The sequence below is a fragment of the Tasmannia lanceolata genome, unplaced genomic scaffold, assembly GCF_043159265.1.
Source record: "Tasmannia lanceolata isolate RefF3 unplaced genomic scaffold, GAP_Taslan_0.1 ptg000019l, whole genome shotgun sequence".
NCBI lineage: Eukaryota > Viridiplantae > Streptophyta > Magnoliopsida > Canellales > Winteraceae > Tasmannia > Tasmannia lanceolata.
In genome coordinates, this window is record NW_027518696.1 from 1,894,402 (window position 1) to 1,907,868 (window position 13,467).

The 13,467-nt window shown below is 41.5% G+C and overlaps 2 protein-coding genes and 1 non-coding gene across 3 annotated transcripts; 2 read left to right on the top strand and 1 right to left on the bottom strand.

The window, feature by feature from the left end:
* The first annotated feature begins 7,533 nt into the window (after window positions 1-7,533).
* On the top strand, window positions 7,534-7,674 carry LOC143853568 (small nucleolar RNA snoR135). The gene has a single exon (XR_013237185.1). It is a non-coding gene; the product is annotated as a small nucleolar RNA snoR135 (small nucleolar RNA).
* A 563-nt stretch (window positions 7,675-8,237) lies between these two features.
* Window positions 8,238-9,340, bottom strand: LOC143853390 (Rubredoxin-like superfamily protein). Its single transcript, XM_077363146.1, has one exon. The coding sequence runs from the start codon at window positions 9,131-9,133 to the stop codon at window positions 8,495-8,497; it is 639 nt and encodes a 212-aa protein (XP_077219261.1). The 5' UTR covers window positions 9,134-9,340; the 3' UTR covers window positions 8,238-8,494.
* A 619-nt stretch (window positions 9,341-9,959) lies between these two features.
* On the top strand, window positions 9,960-11,493 carry LOC143852597 (putative transcription factor At3g04930). The gene has a single exon (XM_077362051.1). It carries the CDS (start codon window positions 10,026-10,028, stop codon window positions 11,232-11,234), a length of 1,209 nt encoding a protein of 402 aa, XP_077218166.1. The 5' UTR covers window positions 9,960-10,025; the 3' UTR covers window positions 11,235-11,493.
* The last annotated feature ends 1,974 nt before the right edge of the window (window positions 11,494-13,467 follow it).

The window sequence follows — 13,467 nt, forward strand, 5'->3', positions numbered from 1 at the left end:
CGCACTTTTTTGTTGAGGCCCAACATTTGTATATATCAAATGAAATTCCATGATATATTTTTTTTTGAATGACGAAATTTTATTAATAAAACTAGGAACGAGAAGGTCATCCAATAAGGAAAACTGAAGAAAGAACAAAGATAGACAAAAGAAAGAGGAAATAAAAACTAAATCAAATAGGCAAGGAATCATAAATTTCTAACAATTCCTTATCCACCTCCTTGCTTGCTAAACTGCCAGCTACACCATTTGCAGATCTTCTGATATGGTGAAAGGTGATAGCTAAGGAACCAGTTCAGTCTTGAATTTCATCAAAGAAACGATCAAATCTACACAGGTGATAATGGGAGCGCGACACCCACCGAACAACATTTAGGGCATCCCCATCCACCACAACTTTATTCATGCCTTCTTTATCTAGCAAGTTAATGCCTCGGTGCAAAGCATGCACCTCAGCCTTACTAGCATCGGCTATGTCAATAGGACCCGCAAAAGCCCAAATAACCTCCCCTAAATCATTTCTATGGACACCTCCAATTTTGGCAGGAACAGGGTTTCCCAGACCCATCAAAATTAAGTTTTAAGAAGCCAGGAGCCGGAGGGACCCAATCTTGAACCACCTTTTGAATATGCATAGTACATTTTGTATTTCTTAAGGAATTTGCAACGTTTTCTGAAATTTCAAAGATCCTAAACATAATGGGGGATTATTAAAAACCATTTACCAACAGATTTACTCACTGGATCTCTTTAGATATTCAAAATCCATTGAAAATACCTTAAAGATCCATGGGAACTATGGAATAATCTCCATAATTCTCATGATCTCTCATGAGAACCCAATGTAATTTGAAAGAAAAACATCTAATCTAATCTAAGAAATTGGAATTCCTAGATCTAAACCTAGTTGGATTGGGGGAAGGCTTGAGATTTAAAGTATGAAACCCTAACTCTCATGGCTTTCCCCCATCAATCTCTCTCTAAGAAATCAAAGAAAATTGAAATATAAAGAGAAAAGGAGGAATACGTGAAAAAAAGAAATTCGGCGAACTCCGACGATCTGAGTGGTGCCGCTCCGGCCCCTCAGGCGATTTCTGATAATCTAATCATAAAATTTGTCGGAGGATGTTGGGAAATCCTTTATTAGCCCAACTTCTCCTCTAAAATTTTTTCGGTTGGACTTTCAGTCAGATTCCGGTCATCTCCAGCGAGAATTCAAACTCCCTAACTCTCAAAGTGAGGGAACTTGCCTCTTTTTTGGATAATTTTTGAGTGGAAACTCTTCTCCCCGAACTCATTGGCTAAGAACCTTTTCATAGGCACAAAAAGTGGAGAGAAAGAGCTCAATTTCTGATGTGAACTAAAAAACTTCATTCTTACTATTTTTCTCAGATCTTATGATCATACGTTTCGATTTGTATGATTTCATCATGAATCTACAATCTTACATTTGGGTAATAGCTTAAAAACTGCCTAGCTCTGGGCTGTTTTGTTGGTTTCCAGACTTGATCTCAACGATCTCAAATTAGGAAGCTTTGGGCTGCATTTGCAATCTGGTTCGGACAAACATGAACTGAGTTTAGGGGTATTTATAGGCCACAAAGTATTGCGAATTCTTCTACTTTTGCATCTACAAAAGTCGATCAATCAACTTGTTCTGAGAGGGCTGAAACTTTCTGGACTCATCATTGGGACATATTCATCACTATGACAAAATTCATGCTTATAACGGATTCATCATTAGGAACATCATCACCGTAAACTATCATTAATCATATCTTGAGAAATGGGATGGTCTACAATTGGCATTCCTATGCTTTACATGTTGAATGAGAAAAAGTTATAATATATTTTCTTCAATCTACAATTGTTACACCATGGTTGTACATTCTCTGTGTGTGTGTGTCTCTCTCTTTTGAATGGCATGTCTAATACTAATAGGGTCTGATTATGATTATATAGGCATTTAAAAGCACCCCATCCTTGCTGTTGGAAAGAAGGGCAAGAAATCAGAAAATGACGGCTGGCCTCTTTCTTCTCTTGTCTCCCGTCTACAATTTTGAGGAAATCCAAGATTCTAAAATCCGCATATACAAACGGCGCCTAAAACTTCGTAGTTTGTTTACACATGAAAAAACCGACTTGAACCAACCTTTTTCAATTTTTTTCCTAGAAGGGCCTTCAATTTAATATGATATCCCTTTAAATGAGAATTTAATTGGAGGGTGAAGATCATCATCCTATGGAGAAGATTTTCTGGGCACACCTTATCTACATTAGGGCCCTACAAAGGAATGGTTTAGATCACCCAAACAATGAGGACCCATTGTAATTTTGGGCTCCAGTGCATGCATGGTCGTCCACCATATAATTTCTCCCTTTAAAATTAACTATAATCATATCATTTCCCTCTAAATCCTGGATAGAAAAAATCTTCCCAAAAATAAATATTGGGCAATGACATCCCCCCCTTCTAATGGATATCCCCCCCTCCCCACCACCACACACACACACACACAAATCGTTAACTTTTAAGCCTTTTGGAGTTAACGGTAGCTCCTCCACCCCTTTGTATATCCTAGCAATATCTGTCGAGAGAGGGGGGGGGGGGGGGATATCCGTCAGAGGGGGGAAAATATCACTGCCCAAAAAATTCGATCAGAAATGGTTTTCTTGCAATCCAAATAGGACCTTAAGGGGAAGATGGCTTATTTAGATGGACGTTATTCTAAGCGGAAGGTCCCTTGACATGTTGTACGATAGGTTCCGAGCCACAACTGCGTCTGCGTGGTCGGATATGGGATCTCAGCAGCCCATCAGCCCCAAGGCCCATCATCTGTTCTTGCTTTTTTGTTTCAAAAACATAAAAACCCATCAAGCTCTCCATGAGGCTTTACATGGTTGGGAGAATATAGAATTGGCTTTAACATTTAGGAGTATTATTAGAAACGTCCTAACTGGAACTAATGGGGGTAGGAAGGAGATATAGGCAGTTTACGGAGAGATGGGAGAGATTCAGGGTGAGAGGGAATGATTTTGGGTAGAGATTGGAGGAATTGAGGAAGAGATTTTAGGGCTAAAACTTAAAATTTTACGTTATTTTAGGGAGCGAATTTTGGCCGATGGCCTACCCATAAAAAAAAGATCAATGGTCCAGATCAAGGGTGCATGTGGAACCCAAAAATTGTTTGTTATCATCGATTGAAATAGTAAGAAATAGTGTTCAGTAAGGCTTCTCATTCTTGCCGAAATTAGCGCCTAGAAGCGTAATCACATGACTTTCAAATTCCTAAAAACTAGTGAAAAATAAACTAACTATTTAGTCTTGTTTTCCTCGTTTTCAGCAACTGCTCATGATCCCCTTTCTCTCCCACCAAGTGACGTCTCTCTACGGCTTATCTATTCGTACAAGTATTCTCTATAAATACCTCACACCATTTTACACCTCTTTCCACGTCTAAACACAATCTCTCCTTCCTTTTTTTCTTTTTTTTTAAATTGTTTCTCATCCTCTTCTTCTCCTCTTCCTCTCCCTTCTTCTTTCGTATTTAAATCAACCACGACCGAAGCAAAAGACATTACCCTTACCATTCTTGTAGGGAAAAAGGGCCGAATGGTTTGAACAAGTTTGGGAGGATTTAAAGCGGGCACATAGAGAAACTGAGCTTCAGCATATAAGAGATACCGAGGCCGATGCAAGGTGGATGCTGCAGGTCACTGATCGGTTTAAACATAGCTGTGTCTCACGTTGCAAATTTGCAATTAGGCTCCGTTTCTTTAGACGTAAAAATGGACTAAAAATTTGTTTTATGTCCATTTTTACAACATAAAACAAATCTTATGTCCATTTTTACATCGAAAGAAACAGAGCCTTGAGGATATAAATTTCTATCATCTCTTCTTTATCATTTTTGCTATTTATTTTGAATATGGAGATCCCTTTGAGATTTAGTTTTGTTGTTCACGTTATTAGATGGAAACCATTGCAGTCGATCAAGTTATTTATCTTTGTTTGTTTGAGCTTGGTATTATACTTTCCTGCTTATCTTCATTAAATTATTTTTTATTTCTTAATTTTTTATTGGGATGACGGATAACTGCCCTTCAACCCCGAAATCCAAATAGGGGATACCCGAAAAGTTACTTTTTCCGGCCGGAATTTCTGTCGAAATTTAAGGATTTCTACCCAAAAATCTCAAAATTTTTAATAATTTAATATTTTCAGCCGAAATTTGGTATGAATTAAAAATAATGTTTTTTTACTGTTTCATAGGATTTCGGCCTAAAGTTTTGGTTTACCGAAATTTGAAACTATGAATAAGAAGTGCGGATATGGGTACTGATATTGGCATTACCATGTTTTTAATATTAATAATTGCACAAATGGAACTTCTATTTTATTTTTTTAATCAACTACTGACAATAATGGTACAACTCGGGTCGGGTCGAGATCAACCCTAACCCAACCAAACCCAACCCGAGGCTCGGATTGAGGATGGTCAACCCTAACCCAACCTGGCCTCCAAATCGGGTTGCGTCTGGCTGGGTTCGGGTTCATCCAGGGCCAAATAGAAAAATACAAGAAAAAAAGTATAATCCTAGATAATCAGGATAAAATTAGACGGCGGAGGTCGGGTTCGGATCGGGTTGGCTTTTCCCAACCCAACCCGAGCCAAAATCGGGTTAAACCTGTCGGGTTCGAGTTGAGGCCGACCCAAGTTGCACCCCTAACTGACAGATTTTCGGGACTTGTAATAACAAAGCTGTTTACATAATAAAAGATTAGTCAACTGTAAAATCATAGCAGTGCCAATATCAGTAGTCTATTTTCTGCAATTTACTGTTTAAATAATAAAAGATGAGTTAATTGTAAAATCATAGCAGTGCCAATATCAGTAGTCTATTTTCTGCAATTTAAAGTTACTACTTGGAGGTTGGGGGGCCTATGGAAATTAGGGAGGCATTATCGTGAAGATGGTCCACCAATTGCCGTGGAATTCCATTTGATTTACTAATTGGGGATCCAATTCATGGTAAACTTATTACTTTGGTAATAAAAGCTTTAAGTTGATGGTCATGAATACAATTGATCTTACTCGATAGTAATACAATAATTTCTTATTGAATGTCAATTTAGAAGTCGAAGTTTTGGTTGTCATCCGGATCATTACGATTGTGATTTCCTTTATTTTCATGTTTAGAAAGTTCGCCTGCACACAATGGTTTCATTCTAGGGTGGGGACAATTGGAATTTAGACAAAGGTAATTCTACAACCAGCATTTGTTTAGTTTAAATTATTGAGCACTTTGTGCCAGAGGTGTGTGGTAGTAAAGTACAGAGCTCGACTACTAATATCAGCATCTAAGTTTGCATCTCAAAAGAAAGAGGGCGTTATGTTAACTTGGAATTTCTCAACTTGCAAGTTTTCATATTCGCGCCTGAAAACGTATGCAGACTTGTGTATCTATTCCAACTCATCACGTTGCTAACTTTAATTTTAAGTCTGTCTAATCTCGCCCTCATCACTATATCATTGGTGCTTTCATGGACCCTTCTCCCGCACCAATGGCAGAAGGTACTCGCCTGCGCATTGTCGACGGAACTGTCACCACCCAGCTCGCCACCATCACCACCGAACAACTATCCTCTCTTGTCTTCACCGTCACCTCCTTCAATGGTAAACTTGAACAACTCCGCCTTAACACCACCCCTTTCAAACAACCGGACCCCCCCCCCCCCCCCCCCCCCCCCCCAACACACACACAACTAAAAAAAAAAAAACCCCTCCTCTCTAGCTCCTCGCCACCTGAAACTCGATTTTCCTCGCTCCAACGGTTTCGATCCTCTCAGCCGGATATTCAAAGCTAATCAAATGCTGGACGACCAACGCCTCACCGTCTTGTCATTTCACATGGATGGCCCCGCCCTAGCTTCATTCTAATGGAGCTTCCATAACCACCATTTCAAGACGTGGGATGCCTTCGTCGCTGCATTGGAGACTCATTTCGGCCCTTCGCAGTACGTCGACAACCAAGGAGCCTTATCCAAGCTCACCCAGACCACCTCCGTCCTCACCTACATTGCCACCTTCGAAGCCCTTGTAAATCGCACCACTGGTCTTCCCGACAGTTTCATGCTAAGTTGTTACTTCTCCGGCCTTAAACCCAAGATTCACAGTGAGGTACAAGCTCTTCAACCGTCCACACTCTCCTAGGCATGGGACTCGCCAAGCTCCAGGAAGACAAGCTCACTTAATACCGCCGCTTTCCCTACCGCCCACCTCTGTTCCAGCATCAGCCTCCCCTCCTCCCCGCCCCACCTATCCCAACTGACGCCACCACTCCTCGATTTCTGTCAGCTGCATTACACCCGATGAAATGCAAGCTCACTGAGAAAAGGGTCTGTGTTTTAATTGCGATGAAAATGTTTCCAGCAGCCACCGTTGCAAGCCGCAATTCCACATCCTCCTCACTGATGACCAATCCGACCCCCTGTAACAACCAGAGCCCGTGCCCTCACCTAATCCTCCCATTGACCCCCTCCCCGAGATCTCCCTCCATGCTTTTGCCGGACAATCGTCGCCTCGTACTCTTCGCTTCGCCGGCCGCATACACCACCTCGCTGTTCAGGTCTCGGTCGACAGCGGCAGTACGCACAATTTCATCCAGGAACGTGTCGCCAAGTATTTGCATCTCCCCATCAATTCTGACACCTCTTTCGACGTCACCGATGAAAAAGGCAGCCTCCTTCACTAACATCCTGTTGGCTAAACTTTGGGCACACGAATGAACAAAGGTCGAGGATCTATGAGATGATGTTGGCCAATTCCCATGGTCCCGGAGCCTTGCTTGCAGCCCATGCCAAAGAATTTGAGGAGTTTCCCTCTATGATTAATGTTTCAGGCCTGAGCCCATGCCAAAGCATTTGAGGAGTCTCCCTCTATATTGCGCGAACCATTTTAAACCGATAAGAAGAGCCTTACCTTCCATCATGTTCTCCGTTCTACCATTTTTCATCCCGTATAACCAAAATTATAGCCAATGGAGGAAGCTTTCGTAATATACTAGCTAGAAAGTTGTCAAAGCAACATGTATTTCTATAGATATAATTCAAAAAAAGAGGTATGTTTGGCGGGAGGATGACTTGCCCAGGCATGAGTCAGGAATGGGCATAGTGTCATCTTTTTTACTGTTTCTCTTCTTCATGAAAAAAATAGAATTTTCATTCATGTAAGTGAGCCACAGTGGGGTATATGTGGCTGTGTGTGCAATGAATATATGTAACCCTGTGCACAAAGAACTTTGAGAAATGCCTTGAGGGTTTTCTGGCATGCAAAGAAATGATGAGTGCAGTAATAGGGAGATAAGAGAATTAGTAAGTAATGCTGTAAAAGATACACTGGAGAGTCCACTAAAAGAGATGAACCGCAGTTTCAATTGAGTGTATACATGAACTACCTAGTTTCGTTTTAGACCTCAAGAGTATATATAAAGACCACAAGTTATATCAAGTATAAACAGAACCAAAATTTGAACGCAGGGATTGTGTGTATCGGCGTTGTAGTATTTGCTATGCATATCTTGTCGAAAGTATTCCCTGAAACAAGGATTTGGGGAAGATGGACAGTTAGGTTTCATCCATATTGAAACTCGACAATCTTTTTCCCTATATTTATTCAATCCTAATTTTATCTTTCCATTTCAAAAAAAAGTATAAACAGAACCAAAATTTTGACAACAACCACAAAATGCAACCCAGGCGGGGGAGCTTCAGCGGCAAAAGGTGATGCCATCTTTCCCTTTGGATTGCTGGATTGCAGAGTGCAACCGAAGGCAAGGTTTTTGGAGCAGAATCAAATCAAAGAGGACTCCAACGTAATGCCAAACATTGGAGAGGGTGTACTCAATACCATAAGATGGCTACAAAAGCGAGGGCCACCATGTGGATTTCTTCCTAATCCTCACGATCATCTAGATACTTAACTCAATTTTGAATTGCCACTCATCAAATTATCATAACGGGGATTGCATTAGCCTCAAGTATTGCATTTACATATTTCACTTGTAAAATAACCTTTCAAAAAAAAAAAAAAATCAATAGTAATTTTATACATATTGGACCTTGAACAGTCATGCCATGAAAATATATACTTACCCTCTCTATTTTGTTCTAATTCAAGGAAAGAGGAAAAAGAAATGATCAGTTTACATTGAAAGAGACAATTTTTGAGCTCCTCTTCTCCTAACTTCCATTTGATAAATCAAAATCAATCGACTACTCCACATTTTTCATAAAGATAAAACTTATAAATATTTATATAACATAATCCCATCCTGTCTTCCTAATTGATTCAATATGAAAGAAAAAAAAAGAACATAAAAAAGGCTACATACTTTATCAGAATTCTTCTATTACACATATGAAAACAATTTCAAAGATGATGATAACAAGAAACATTTCTACAATAACATCAAAACCTCACCTTTCTCCGAATTATTGCAAAAAATAGCCACTGAGAAATAACAGAAAGGTGAAAAAAAGACTACCATAAATAAGTACTGCTTTCTGCCCTGAAGTGAGGGTGTTGCCACCGAGCCCAAACTGCTGATTCTGCGCGAACCCCGCAATCTCCACACTCTTGCTAACGAAGAACGACTTCGCGGCCCCACACGTAGGGCACCGCCAATCCTCCGGCAATTTCCCAAATTCCAGCCCCGGCGGAATTGGGTACGCCGGATCTCCGGCCGACTCGTCGTACCGATGCCCACAAGATCTGCACTCGTAGATTCCGGTGTTCAAAACTGCGAATCGTTCCTCAAGACGACGAGGGTCGAATTTCGTCTCGCCGGATTCCGGTGGGGAATCATCGGCCGGAATGGTAAATGATTGGGGGTTTTGTGAGATGGGTTCTTTTGGGGTGGAGTTTTCTGAGATGGGTTTGTCTTCTTTGGTTACGTCGATTGAGGCTGAGGTGAATTTGCGTTTTGGGTGTCTGTGGAGGGGTGAAATTGAGGTTTTGATGGAGTGGTGGAGGGGAAGGGGGAGATGGGTTTTGGGTTTTGGGCGTGGGGGTTGGATTTTGGAGGTGTGGAGTCGGAAAGAGAAGGTGAGTCTTGCAGATGCAGTAGCCATTGAGTTCCTATTTTGGTCTGTTTGGGTTTTTTTTGGGTTGGGTTTCTATTGTTGAGGGCGTGGAGAAGAGGAACCATGTGAGCATATGCCCTTTGGATAAGGTGGTGTGGTTATGTGAGGGTAAAGGAGTTTGATGCCAGTCTCAACTCTCATTCTCTCAAGAGGGGTGGAAAACTGCCTGCGGAATTCACTCCTTTAACAGATGGCAGAACGGCATTTACAAGGGTCTGAATTATCCTACATAGGGTGCGAATTTATCATCTCCGCGATAAAACTCTTAGTTGGGTAGGACTCTATATTGATATTGGAGTCAGTTTAGGATTTCCCATTTTATTGGCCCCACATGCATGTAAACATATCTGGATCGTTCAACGAGGGCCCTTGATTTTTGGATCAAATAACTTAAATTCAGAGGCAAAATCATCGGATAAGCAATTTTTGGTGATTTCATCTCCCCTAATCCTATAAAGCTCAAACGAATAAAGGGTCGGATCACACTTATGTCCTCTGTGGGCCCACACTATTCTTTTCACAGGCATATTTTATACAACACACTGGGGCCACCTATTTGAAACGATCTAAACCATTCATTTGTTGCTCCGCACCGTAGATATGTACCCCAAAATTATACTTCAAATGGACCGCTTAGAAAGTTCCAAAAACAACCGCAAATCGAAGATAGGATCATCCTACGGACATGGATTTTAAGGTACAGCATATCAAACAAATGAATGGTTTAGATCATCTAACTATGGGGTCCCCACAAACCTTTTTTTTTTCTCTCGCAGTGTTCATTGCCGTAAAGTAACTCCCAATCTCCCGTTCTCTTCCTAAAAAACGAGCGAGCGAGCGAGAGAGAGAGAGAGAGAGAGAGAGAGAGAGAGAGAGAGAGATGGCCGGAGAAGATGATCCGAACATCTACGAAGAAGACGAAGACGAGAGCGAAGAATTAGAGGAAGAAGAAGAAGAAGATGAAGAAATCACAGGAAGAGTAGAAGAAGATGAAGAAGAAGAAGACCTAAATTCTCATTCTCCATCTACCTCTTCATCCTCTCAAGAAAACCCTAAAAACCCTAACCCTCTTTCCCTCGATCCCAAACCCTCCGTCTCCCCTTCCGTCGCCGTCGCCCTAGCCGCATCCGCACCGCCTCAGAACGGATCCGTCTCCGATCCGCTGCCGGCGGCCACCACGCCGGCCGGAGGATCCTCTTTTTCGCCGGATCGGAAACGTCTGAGAACGGTCGAAAAACCTTCTCCGGCCGTAGACGATTCGCGACGACTTTTTCAGCGTCTTTGGACCGATGAGGACGAGATCGGTCTCTTGCAAGGGTTTTTAGACTACATATCACAACGAGATCCTTCTAATTCTTCTTCTCATCTTGATAAAGGACCGTTTTATGATCAGATCAAGGACCGTTTACAGCTAGATTTCAACAAGAATCAGTTGGTGGAGAAGCTCCGGAGGCTGAAAAAGAAGTATCGGAATGTCGTGAGCCGGATCAGCTCCGGGAAGGATTTTTCCTTCAAAAGCCCTCACGATCAGACCACGTTTGAGATCTCGCGCAAGATCTGGAGCGGTACGAGTGTTAGACTTGGATCTGGAGTGGAAGAGGGAGGATTCGAAGAAGAAGAAGGGAATTTGCAGAATAATACTAATACTCCTAATGTTAATCATGCGAATAGTTCTGAAAAGAAGGTTTCTAGGTCAAGAAAACGTTCTAGGAAGAGATCGGCTGAGGTGGCGGAGGAAGATCTTTCGAATTTCCCTCCTCCTCCTCCTCCTCCTCCGGCTGTGCCTTCGTCTGTTCCGAATGTGATTGAGGATACTGTGAGAAGTTGCCTTTCGCCCTTGTTTAAGGAGTTGCTTTATTGTGCTATCAATGGACCTTGCAATTCAGGGATTGGAGGGATAGGAGGGGTGGCGTTGAATCCGTTGCCCTTGAATTTTGGGGGAAATTCTGTTAATTTATCGAGTTCTGAGGCGGTGGATCAGAGGTGGAAGAAGCAGCAGATTTTGGAGCTGGAGGTGTATTCCAAGCGCTTGGAATTGGTACAGGAGCAGATCAAGTCGACCTTGGAGGAGCTTAAATCTGGCACTTAAAAGGGGGGTTCTTCTTCAATCGAGGGTAGTAAGTATTTGATGTTTTGTTCATTAGTAAACTTTGATCCGTATTTAATCAGTTTGAATTTCTTTGTTTAACTTTAGATATAGGTAAGGAACACTGGGAATAACTCTTTTTTTTTTCTGCCTTTTTTCATCTTTTCCATATGATATGAGATCACTAGATCGCTTGTCGTTTATAACTTGGAAAAATAACTGGCAGAATTGATGGAAAGAAAGGAGATTACTTATATGTGTACATACTTGCCTCATGTCTTTGTTTCTGCTTCTTAGAGTTTGTCGTATTACTTGAGCATGCCCTCTAAAATATTCTCCTGTGAATTTTTGTCTTCCTTATTGGCAGTTTCACATATTCAGTGTTATTGGTGTTCCCCAATCTTTAAAATTCTGCTTCACTGTCATTATCAATGGGTGAGTTGTATGCTTTGTTTGGGCTTTTGAAATTTTGGTTGTTGAATAGTTACAGTTTTAGGATCTTCGTATAACTTCATATGGCGTGTGTAATTTTTATAAGGTTGCTTAGTTCTGTTCTTTTCAATGATGTAGACTGTGGCCATAGTTGTCATGATTCTTATGAAACAATTTCTTATGTTTGCATGGGTTGTCATTGAGTCTTATAGAGGATACATTGGGATGTTGTAGAGTTCAAATGTTGCATTGTCTCTCATGGCCACTACGACCTACAATATCACCTACCAAAAATGACCGTATTGGGTGACCCCATCCAATTGCACCAATTGGAGCAGCATTGAGGAAAGCAATAACTAGGTTTGGGAATATGTAGCTCCAAATTCCAGTACAGATGGTCTTTTTGTTTCACTTCATGAGCAACTCTTCACTCTTAAATGTGAACTTGGTGCAGTTTTTTTTCCCGAATGATGCCAGATATATTACAAAAAAAGGGACCGAGATTCTCAAGTACAAAACCGAATAATAGAAAACAACAGAAGGAAAAAGACTAAAAGAAAAATGGAAATCAAGGAGGGAGAAAATCAAACAAAGTCAACACTTCTTTAGAATCCCCTTCTCTAGCAAGGCTATCCTCCACCTTATTGGCCAAGCGACGAACGAGATGGACTCCCGGGAAGAACCCGGCCAATCAAACATCTCATCAAAGAATCTGTCAAATCTCCATGTGTGATTGTGCACACGTTGAAGCCACCTTATAACATTAAGTGAAGCCCCTTCAACTACGACATTGTCCACTTGACCTCTTGCCAATAATTTTAACCTTGATTAACTGCGCGAACCTCAGCCTCTGTAACGTCCGCCTCCCCAAAATTATTTCGCAGGATCCCTCCAATTCCCGTTGGACCTGGATTGCCCAAGCTCGAACCGTCAAAATTAAGCTTTAGGGAGCCATGCGCAAGGGGCTCCTGCTCTTGAACTATTTTTTGCTTATTTTCCACACTCCAGCACACTTATTTCCAACCTTCCCATAGGTTGTAGGTTGAAATAAATCTGAAACATGGGAGAGATTTTACCCATGAAATCGAGAGGGCTATCACTTTTATGAAAAGGAAAGCAGGGCGTCTAGAAATCCCCTTAAATAAGGAAAAACGAACATAACAACTTGGTATCAGAGCAGCACGATTCCGCGGCATTCAGAGGAACAATGGATCATTGGGAGGAGAATATACGAGAGATCAAAAGGCTTCTAGTTTCATTAAGTGCCAGTTATGATTGAATGGCGTCAGCATTCGTCCTAAAGCTAGATGAACCCCCATGTCCGAAGAAATTGAACGAAGAAATTTATTTGAGCAGCAGTAGTAATGTCGAGAAGGCTTCCATGAAGAGAAAAAGAAAAAAACAAAAGAATCAGAAAGAAGAAATGGAGAAAAAGCCACGAAAGAAAGGCGTTTATCAGCATTGCCAATTTCGACAGGGTTGTCGCCGGAAAATTCATCGTTCCTCTCAACTTATCCAATGGCCATCCGTGTGTCAACGTTCCAATCATTTAAAAAAGACACGACAAAGGGGCTGCACAATACAAAGTAAGAAGGTCACCGATATGAAAGGCATTTCTCCTTCAACTGTTCGATTAGAGATGACTCGTGAAGCACCTGCGATGGATCTGGGAATGAAGAGCTTGCTTGATTGCTCACACGATCATCGGATCTCACTTCATACGGACAGCAAGCCAAAGTTCAAGATAAAGCTCATGCCCAAATTTCCAGATGTGAGCCTGGAGGACAAGGCTGTTGCAAGGGGG

Bases quoted from the DNA above. Each gene is read 5' to 3' on its own strand.
- LOC143853390 (XM_077363146.1), bottom strand. From the start codon at position 9,133: ATGGCTACTGCATCTGCAAGACTCACCTTCTCTTTCCGACTCCACACC.
- LOC143852597 (XM_077362051.1), top strand. From the start codon at position 10,026: ATGGCCGGAGAAGATGATCCGAACATCTACGAAGAAGACGAAGACGAG.